The sequence below is a fragment of the Equus quagga genome, chromosome 11 (assembly GCF_021613505.1).
Source record: "Equus quagga isolate Etosha38 chromosome 11, UCLA_HA_Equagga_1.0, whole genome shotgun sequence".
Classification (NCBI taxonomy): domain Eukaryota; kingdom Metazoa; phylum Chordata; class Mammalia; order Perissodactyla; family Equidae; genus Equus; species Equus quagga.
In genome coordinates, this window is record NC_060277.1 from 94,466,565 (window position 1) to 94,476,841 (window position 10,277).

At 60.1% G+C, this 10,277-nt stretch overlaps 1 protein-coding gene across 6 annotated transcripts in view; it reads left to right on the plus strand.

The window, feature by feature from the left end:
* Window positions 1-9,622, plus strand: part of RARA (retinoic acid receptor alpha) — a 43,587-nt gene extending 33,965 nt beyond the window's left edge. For all 6 annotated transcript variants that reach the window (XM_046676581.1, XM_046676579.1, XM_046676580.1 and 3 more), the window contains 7 exons: window positions 1,538-1,686; window positions 3,010-3,151; window positions 5,124-5,284; window positions 5,514-5,690; window positions 7,048-7,252; window positions 8,072-8,230; window positions 8,865-9,622. In XM_046676581.1, coding sequence (XP_046532537.1) covers window positions 1,538-1,686; window positions 3,010-3,151; window positions 5,124-5,284; window positions 5,514-5,690; window positions 7,048-7,252; window positions 8,072-8,230; window positions 8,865-9,082 — 1,211 coding nt within the window. In that variant the 3' untranslated portion in view covers window positions 9,083-9,622. The remainder of the gene's footprint in view (window positions 1-1,537; window positions 1,687-3,009; window positions 3,152-5,123; window positions 5,285-5,513; window positions 5,691-7,047; window positions 7,253-8,071; window positions 8,231-8,864) is intronic.
* Window positions 9,623-10,277: the final 655 nt, after the last annotated feature.

Genomic DNA, 10,277 nt, shown 5'->3' on the forward strand with positions numbered 1-10,277 from the left:
GAAGAGCCTGTGCACTGGTGAGGATGTGGGCATCCACTATTCCTTTGCTGCAGGCTGGCCTCTGGGCAGGGATGGGGACATGGGACCACAGCAGTGCTGGTTAGCCAGGCTGACTGGGGAACTGGTGCCCAGGCCCTACTAAGAGCCAGGAGGGCCTTGCCAAGGTCGTTGGCCAGGTTCCCGGTCATCAACCGCCTGCCTGGCAGTCCTGGTGTGTCTGCATGTAAGGGGGGAGGGTGGTAACACGCAGCCAGCCCCCAGCGTCTATGCACTTCTTTTCTCTCTGCCTGGATTTGGGGCCATGTGACTCACGGCTGTAAGTGCTTGGGCCAGGAGCTCTGGGCCGCTTTGAATTTCGGAACCTTGTATGCCAGAGTTTAGGGTGAGACTAGGTAGGATTTTGAGGTGTGGGAAGAGATAGGGCTCTACCTATTTAGGGAGGCGTCCTTGCCCCTCCTTGGACCTGGATAGGTGGACCTGGCTAGGGTCTCAGGAGGATGCTGGGTGGCCCCTTGGGAATCTGGGGTTGCCTCGGTCATAGTTCTCATCCAGCATGGTATACCCCCAGCTGCCCAGGTTTTGGGCACAGACAGCCCCCATCCAGCCCTGCTGTGTTCTGCCTGGGGTGATGGGCATGAGGCCAGACACTGGGGAGGATTTGGCTAGTGGGGACTGCTCCTGCTGGCTGGGTCACCCCTCCTGGCTGCCCTCTTGGAGCTGAATAACAGGAGGGGAGGGGGGTAGTAACCCGGACATAGTATTGAGGCCAGACAGACAGAGCATTGATGGGAACAGACCCCCTTTGTCATGCTGCTTCCCCCTAGACGGGGCACCCAGAGCAGTGGGCTTCCGGTGCCCATAGGGACTCTTCCCTGTCTCTAGGGAGTCCCCCTGCTTATCTCAGGGAGTCCCTGCCTCTTGGCCCCAACGTTTGCGAGACTCTGCGGACCCTGCCTTGGGTCCTCGGCCAGGGGATTGTTTGGGTGGAGGAGGGGCTGTGGCTTCTGGCAGAGGCGGTGGAGAGGGGAGCGGGTGGAGGGGGGGAGCGGAAGCAGAGGGGGTGGGGGAGTGGCCGGCTTTGAATATCCTGTTGACCCCAGTTTCCTCTGCCCCCAGCTTGTGTCCTCTTCCCTCCCTCCTCATCAGGGCTTAACTCCTTCCTAACGTGGAGACATCGTGCCAGGCCACCCAGGGCCCAGGGCTTTAGAACAGGGCTGACCCCCACCCTCACCCGCCAAATGTCACCATGTCCACATACAAATCTCATGGTTTATCATCTGATCTTTCTGGTTTTGAAGGGGGGATCCTGGGAAAGTCGGCACGAGTGATGGGGTGCTTGCGGCTTCATTGGCAGCCTCATTCCCCAAGTTTGGCTGGGAAGTACCAGCTTCTTGAGACTGTGTCCCTACCCCAGAGTTTGAATCCTGGCATCAGTGATGAGGCTGGGCAAGGCTCCTGGGAGAGATGAGGCAGGGTGGGCATGGAATTAAGGATGGCGACCCCGGTCTCTAACCTCCCCTCCGTCTTCTCTCTCTAGCCATCGAGACCCAGAGCAGCAGTTCAGAAGAGATAGTGCCCAGCCCTCCCTCGCCACCCCCTCTCCCCCGCATCTATAAGCCTTGCTTTGTCTGTCAAGACAAATCCTCAGGCTACCACTATGGGGTCAGCGCCTGTGAGGGCTGCAAGGTGAGTTGAGAGGGTCATTGGGAAGGACAATCCTGATTAGATAAATGGGATGTCCCCACTGCCGTGCCCTGGGAGTATGCTGTTGGGGGCGGGGATGTCCCTAAGCTGCTGATCTTGCTTCTATGCAGAAGGTGGCAGCAGCCTTGGAGGAGAAGAGGCCTGCAATCGAACTCCCCCAGAAATGAGCAGGGCTCCCCCAAACCAGAGGTCCCTCTCCTGCCTGAGCTCTTTGCCCTGTCTTCATCCTCCAGCTGGCAGGGCATACACCCACTCTGCTGCCGCTGCCCAGGTTGCCATGGTGAGCTGGCTGCCGACTGGCTCTTGGCTGGGGACCCAGGAGGCCTGTCCCCGGCGGCCTGGCCTGAACCTCGCCGCGGCAGCCTGGCAGGCGGCAGTCTGGAGTGGGCGCCCTGTCTTGGCTTCTCCCTCAGGTGCCCAGGCTGTGGGCTGCTCGCTGGCTGGCTGCATTTCCCTGTGTGCATGTTAGGCTCCAGGGCGCAGATGTGGCTGCTGCCCTCCCGGCAGTGGGCCTGGCCTCTCTTCCTCCTCTCTGCAGAGCCAGAACCTCTGTGCCTGTTTCTTCCCTAGAGATTGGGGCTCAGAAGCTGCACAGCTTTGGGGCTTAGGGCACTGGGCTGCCCCTTGGTGTGGAATGGCTATCCTCAGGTGTGGGACAAAGGGCACAGATCAAGGGCAAAGTGCAAGTCCTCAGACTGTGTATGTCTGCCCGTCCTGTCTGGTTGTTCCAGTTTGTCCCTGGTCTGTCTGTCTGCCTCTCTGGTTCGCCCGAGTGTACAGCCCCTGACCTGCCTGGGTCTCCCTGTGATCAGTGCATGCACATCTGCCTGGTTGGTGAACGTGTGTCTGCTGCCTTGCTTCTGAGTGTGTGTTCGTCTCCATCTCTCTGGTCAGCCTGTGTCCCTCTGTGGCCTCTTTGTGCTTGCCTTCTCTTCCTGCACTCTGAGCCCAGGGCCGTGGGTTCTGGAGCCCTGCCCTCTCCTGTCTGGCCCCATCTCCCCCTTTTCCTGCCTCACTCGCAGCCCTGAGGTCCTTTTCCCCAGGAGGGAGGAAGCGCCGGGTGTGTGGGTGTAGGTTGGGGGAAGACCCCTGCCCACCTGCAGTGTAGAGGCAGGTGCTGGGATTCTCTTGGGGGTATTCTTGTAGGTGGACCATTCTCCCCACCTTACCTGGCTTGGTCAGGTAGGTGATGGCCACAGGCTTGGGGGCAGCAGTTGGCTTGGCCACCTGCTCTGGGTGGGGGCCTTAGGCCGCACTGCTCCCGCGGTGGGTGTGGCTGACCTGACCCCTTCCCTCCATACCCAGGGCTTCTTCCGCCGCAGCATCCAGAAGAACATGGTGTACACGTGTCACCGGGACAAGAGCTGCATCATCAACAAGGTGACCCGGAACCGCTGCCAGTACTGCCGGCTGCAGAAGTGCCTCGAAGTGGGCATGTCCAGGGAGTGTGAGTGCCACGGGCCAGGGGCCGGCCTTGTCGGGCAGGAAGGCTGGGGAGCAGGGGTGTGAGTGTGTAGGGCTGTGCACTTGCATGCCCTTGGGGTGGTGTGTGGGCTCAAGGGACTGTCTGTCTGTCTGCATCTAGCCAGCTGTGTGTCCGTGTATGGACAGCTGTGCCTGTTGGTGCAGGGCTGGCTGTGTGTGCTCGCACATGTCTGTGTGTGTGTCTGCTCCTGGCCAGCTGGCTTCCAGGCCCTGCTTGGCTTTGTGGCTGGGCTCAGAGGCATACCTGAGTCCCTCTGGATTGTGCGTCTTCGGGAAGGGCCTGTGCTGAGGGGTGCTGGTTGGTGTTAGTGTCTGTGTGGTGTTGCGGCTGGCACGGGGATCTAAAAGCCATTGTCTGGTGAAGCCTGGGACGTGGAGTTGGAAGAGAGAATTGGGACTTCTCAGATCCCAGAGGAACGGGGTTTCCAGTTTGGGCTCAGCTGAGGCCCACTGGAGGGAGGGAGGGACGGCTGGACAGGGAGACCCTCTTATGTTGAATCATGGGTGTTGCCGTGGTGACCGGTGATTGATGATGTCAGAGATAAATGACGCTGACAGACGCCTCCTTGTCTGCGTGGCCGTTGCCATGGAGCCTGAGCCTTGGGGGATGGGGTAGGGGAGGGCGCTGCAAGACCCCTAGCTCTTTGTGGGGAGGGCATTGGAAGAGGGAAGTGGAGACGGGATGTAGGGGGCATGCGAGGAGCCCCAGACAGGAGTGGAGGGGCCCTGCAGCACCCTGCCACCTCCTGCCACAGGAGACACGGGCTGCAATGTCTAGAGCCCAGGAAGTGGTGGCTCCATGCTGCAGAGCAGGTGACAGCTTGGGACCCGCAGCCCTGGACCCTTCCCTTGGGGCCCCAGCACCTCCTCCTCCCTCTGCTTCTGCTACCTTCCACTCCCAGAGCTTTCTAGTGCAGAAGGACCAGGATGGGGACCCCCTCTCCCTCCCACCGCCTGCTCCCCCTTTCCCTCCCTCCTCCTCTCCGGCTGCTCTGTGCCCCCGAGCTGAGCAGCTGCCATTTCAATAGAATTAAAGCTTCCGAATGATAAACGTCTTGTCACAGCTGCAATTTTCTCTTCCCAAATTATCCCCCCACTCTCCCTCTCCCTCTCTCTTCTCTCCCTTGCACTTTATTGAATTTGCAGAATCGACATGAGTGATCTCCAAATTATGCCAGCTCCCCCCAACCCGCTGCCCCCTCCCCGGGCCCCCACCCCCACCCTCTCTTCCTCCAGCGTCAGCAGCCACCACCACTGGCCCTGTGAGTGATTGTGTGTCTGGGATAATCGGCTGGTAACGACCCCATCGCTTCTTTAAAGCCGAGTGGTGTGTGCGGCTCAGCGCCCCTGGTGATTTGTCAGCTCCCCCGGCTAATGGGCCGAGAGATTCTCCCGCCTGGCCCCCCACTCTCAGGCTGGGGAGCCCTCCTCCTTGCCTGCCTGCTGGAGGAGCTGCTTGGAGCTCCTCCCAGGGACGGGCTGCCAGGAGGGCTGGGGGCCAGTGGAGGCAGGAGTTGGTCCTTCCTGGAAGCAGAGGGAGTCGGGGGCGGGGGAGGCAGAGCACGCAGATGGAACACTGCACACTTGCTTCTGGCCCGGGACACCTGCACACCTGGAGTGTGGGCTGGAGTCAATGTGTGGGAGCGCGGGGCACGGTGGGCTGGCTGAGGGACCCATGTGCTGTGGTTGTGGGGCCCTGGGCAGGACTTGGCGTGTGGGTCAGGTGGGCGTGGAGGGGTGGACGGTGTGTTGACACCTTGCCTGCCTGTGCACTCATATGTGTGTGTGCACATTTGCCTGGTGTTCCCGTGTGTGTGTGCCCCCGCTGGGTGACCTCCGCAGCCAGCGGCTCTCTGTCTGGTGGGAGGAGCTCGCGTGGGGATGGACTGATGCCCGCACCTGCCCGCTAATGGCCAGGTCTGCGCCCTCCACAGCCGTGAGGAATGACCGGAACAAGAAGAAGAAGGAGGCGCCCAAGCCCGAGTGCTCAGAGAGCTACACACTGACGCCGGAGGTGGGGGAGCTCATCGAGAAGGTGCGCAAAGCGCACCAGGAAACCTTTCCTGCCCTCTGCCAGCTGGGCAAATACACTACGGTACGGCTTCCCCCGTCCTGGCGGGGCGGGGCACCCCTTCTCCTGCCGGGCTTGCGCCTCCTCAGCCCTGCCTCCGCCTCCACGTCCCTCTCTTCTCCCACTTCCCCTTCCTCCTGCTGCCTTCTCTCAAGGAGCTCTCGGGAAGTGAGGCAGGCCTGTGGGGGCGGTGGAGGCAGGCTGAGAATGGGTGCCCTGAGGAGAAGGCCCTCACTCTCCGCCATCCTCCCAGAACAACAGCTCAGAACAACGTGTCTCTCTGGACATTGACCTCTGGGACAAGTTCAGTGAACTCTCCACCAAGTGCATCATTAAGACTGTGGAGTTCGCCAAGCAACTGCCCGGCTTCACCACCCTCACCATTGCTGACCAGATCACCCTCCTCAAGGCTGCCTGCCTGGACATCCTGGTGAGGGTCTGCACCCTGCCCACTGGGCACTGCCCCCATGTCCTTGGAGGATGTCCGGCCACTCAGATCACCACCTTCCTAAACATCCATCTGGAATCGATCTGCCAAAATGCCCACCCACCCAAAAATCCACCCTTCCTCTCCCCTGTGTGTCCACCAGTCCACTCAGCCACTTAGCACTCGGATGGGCACTGGTTCACCCATTCACCGTACATGCAGCCATCCACCTCACCCCATCTTTCCATTGAGCCTTCCATCCAAACCACCCATTTTGCCATCTATGTCTGTAATAAAGATTCACCTGGGACCCTGCGTGGCCAGGCCTTGAGCTGGGTGTCAGGAACAGGGATGAACACGACACCATCCCCTCTCTCGAAAACCTTCTGTTGGTGGAGGTAACAGATATGTAAACAGAGGTTGCAAAACTGAGCTAAGTGCTGGATGGAGATGGGGGAGGGCTGTTTCCTCCTTGTAGAAGAGAGAGCCACAAATGCTGGGCCCCAGGGACAAAGTCCTGGAGGAGGTAGCATCTAGGGGCCATCGTGTAGAAGGAGCACATGAGAGGGCGTCCCTAACTTAGGACCAGGATCTGAAAGGCCTGCTGGTGTGGGACTAGCTGGGTTCAGAGGACTGCAGGACATTTGGTGGAGCCGAGGGTGGGCTGGGCTGGAGGCGGGATGGGGGGCAGTGGAACTTGCAAAGCCAAGGCTGGAAGGAGGACCCTTCTCCCTGTCATACCTGATGGGTTCAGCCCATCTCTTCCCTCTTGGCCACCTCCAGGGTGGGGAACCTGGGAGTGACCAGGCTGCTGCTTCCTCGTAGGGCTGGGGCGCAGTGGGAGGTGCAGAGTGTGCCGTCTCTGGGCAGCCTTCCCCTCCTGTGCCCTGGATGCAGGAGGCAGGATCAGGGTTTGACCCAGTTGGAGATGATAGACGTTTGTTAAGCTCTGTGCAATAGTCCTGGGAACTGTAGACATAAATCCACTGTGGTCCTTGCCTCCTGGCAATTCTAGTTTCCCTTAGAAATTCTCTGCATGGAGGCAGGATGCTCCAGATCTGCACTGTCCACTACAGTAGCCATTCACAATGCGTGGCTATTTAAATTTAAATTAATTAAAATTAAACAAACTCAGTTCCTCAGTTGCACCAGCCACATTTCAAGTGCCCAGTGGCCACGGTGTGGCTGGCTGGTGGCTGTTGTATTGGATGGTGCTGGTGGAGAATGTTTCCATCATTGAAGAAGCTTCTGTCTGATGGCACAGGTCTGGCTGCCTGCCAGGTGGTCCTGTGTGGATGCTGTGCTGAAAGTGCTAGAGGGATGGGCTGAGTCCCTGAACTCGAGCATCCTCTGCACCCAGATCTTGCGGATCTGCACGCGGTACACGCCCGAGCAGGACACAATGACCTTCTCAGACGGGCTGACCCTCAACCGGACCCAGATGCACAACGCTGGCTTCGGCCCCCTCACGGACCTGGTCTTTGCCTTCGCCAACCAGCTTCTGCCCCTGGAGATGGATGATGCTGAGACCGGGCTGCTCAGCGCCATCTGCCTCATCTGTGGAGGTGGGCAAGGGTCTGGGCTGGTGGTGCAGCCCTTGGAGCCCCTCCTAGGGAGAAGCTCAGGGGTCATCAGATCAGAACGGGACCTTGGCCCCTGTCAGGCCCCTCTCAGGGGGAACCTGAATCCCAGAGGGGCAAAGTCTGATCTGTGGCCACACAGCAAGGGAGTGGCGGTGGAGACCTGACATCTGGTTCCCTATTTCTAGGCAGTGCTCCTTCCTAGGGGCCTTAAGAGTGAGCGCCTGAAGGTCAGACCACCCAGGTCCAAATCTTGGCCAGCTTGGGACCTTGAGCAGGTTGCTGAACTTCTCTGAGGCCCCGTTTCTGTAAAATCGGGGCAATAATAGTCGCCACCTTATGAAGTTGATGGGAGGATTAAGGTGGTAATTAATAAATGGGGCCCAGTGTGCCCAGTGTAAGACCTAGTAAATCTTGGCTGTTATTATTTTATTGTTATGTTTTCTGCCATGTGGTGCTGGCGTGCAGAATAGTGGGTGGGATTGGGAGACCTGCTGGGCCATCCTTCGTCTGCCTACGGACAGCACTGCCTGTGTTCAGGGGTCCCAGCCCCATGAACTGGGCTGTTAGGGCAGCCTTTGGGCAACCCCCATCCCCAGCTCCCCTTTGCTGGCATTTAAGAGCCTCTTAGGGCTTTCTCGCAGCAGACAGACCCCTCCACTACCCCGTGTGGGGAGGCCCCAGGAGCAGAGAAGCTCAGGCCTTTCCTGGGCAGGCGCGCCCCCCAGTGGCCAAGGATGGGAGCGCGGCTGTGTTCCTCGCTTGGCCAGGGCAGCTGCTCAGGGGGCATCTCTGCTTCCTCAGACCGGCAGGACCTGGAGCAGCCAGACAGGGTGGACATGCTGCAGGAGCCGCTGCTCGAGGCGCTGAAGGTCTATGTGCGGAAACGGAGGCCCAGCCGCCCCCACATGTTCCCCAAGATGCTGATGAAGATCACAGACCTGCGAAGCATCAGTGCTAAGGGTGAGGCTCCCACACCTGGACTTGTGCCCTGTGGGTCTGCCTGGGTTGGGCCCCAAGACCTGACCCAGGACCCACTGTCCGTGCCCAGGGTCAGGCTCTCCATATCCGAGCCAAACCCTACATCTTTGTACCCAGGATGATGCCCCACTCATCTGGACCCCACCATGCCCAGGTGACCTGCCTGTGAGCTCTGAGGTGGCAGTGTCACCTTTGCATGGTGGTGCAGAGAATGGCTCTGGAACCAGACTGTGTGGGTGTGTGTCCTTGAGCAGGTCGCTTAATAGCTCTGAGTCTCAGTTTCCCGTCTGAAGAGTGGGGATAATGACGGTGTTTACAGAGCTGTTTTGAGATGTCAGGAGAATCCTTAGCACACAGCACGTGGGAAGGACCCAGAGTCAAGCCCAGGCCGTCTGACCCCACAGCCTGAGTTCGGAACCACTTTGCCCCGCTGCTCCTCAGACTTGGGGACTTATGAGGGCTGGCTTATGTCCAACCGAGGCCCGAGTTCAGTGCACAGGCGATGCTGATAAGGGCAGTATTGATCCCCGTACCCTGCAGCCCTCCTTCCTGGGGCCCTGCTTGCTAGGGGAATGGGCTGGCTGGCGTGCTGACCTCTGCCTCTCCTTTCCTGCAGGGGCCGAGCGGGTGATCACGCTGAAGATGGAGATCCCGGGCTCCATGCCACCTCTCATCCAGGAAATGCTGGAGAACTCAGAGGGCCTGGACACTCTGAGCGGACAGCCAGGGGGCGGGGGGCGGGATGGGGGCGGCCTGGTCCCCCCACCCGGCAGCTGTAGCCCCAGCCTCAGCCCCAGCTCGAACAGAAGCAGCCCCGCCACCCACTCCCCGTGACGCCTGCGCCCCGTGGACACAGCCCTCGCCCCGTGCCCTGGCTTCTCTGCCTTTCTACCAACCATGTGACCCCCGCCAGCCCTGCCCCCCACCCGTCCTCCCTTCTTCGGGGGATGGGAGGGAGGAGGCGGCGACTCTTGGGACAGAGGCCTGGGCCGTGATGGACTGCCTGCTCCCGCAGCCTGGGCTGTCATCAGGGGCAAGGCCATGAACTGAGCGAGGACCCCTGGTCCTGGGCCTCAGGATGGGGCTGGGGGCCTCGTGTTCATCAAGACCCCCCTCTGCCTGCCTCGCCACATCTTCATCACCAGCAAATGCCAGGACCTGGCTCCCCATCCTCAGAACTCGCAAGCCATTGCCCCCCGGTTGGGGAACCCCCCTGCCTCGGTTGGTGACAGAGGGGGTGGGCCAGGGGTGGGGGGTTCCCCCTGTACATACCCTGCCATACCAACCCCCAGGTATTAATTCTCGCTGGTTTTGTTTTTATTTTAATTTTTTTTTGGTTTTGATTTTTTAATAAGAATTTTCATTTTAAGCACATTTATACTGAAGGAATCTGTGCTGTGTACTGGGGGGGAAGCTGGATCCAGAGCTGGAGGGGGGTGGGTCCTGGGGGAGGGGAGCGGCTCAGAAGGGGCTCCTACTCTCTCTCCATGTCCCTGCACCCCCCTAGCCCTCCTCCCCAGCCTTTTCTCCTCAGTTTTCTCTTTAAAACTGTGAAGTACTGACTTTCTGAGGCCTGCCCTCCTCTTCTTATTCTGCCTAACCACTGGGTGTGGAAAGTTCGGAGCAGCCCCCAGAGGAGGGGCTCACCACGAGGGACGGGCAGGAGCAGAGCACGGGGCGTTCAGAACATCCCCGTGTGTGTTTCTCAGCCCCGTGTCCTTGGCAGAGCTGCCTCCCTGTCAGGGCTCATGTCATCCGAGCCCTCCAGCCCCCACTGTGAAGGCGCCGGCCCCCCAGCCTCACAGCCACCAGCACCACCCACAGGGTCCCTAGACACACACACACACACACACACACAACGGACAGATGAGCCGACAGACACACTTGGCCTGACTTCCTCCATCTCCCTGGCCTGCCCCCTGCCCCCCACCCCACACCAATGCCCCCTCCTTGCCCCGCAGGACGGGCCACAGGGGGTCCCCTCCTTTCACCCCCTGCACCCCTGGGCTGGGGGAGCTGGCTCTGCCCT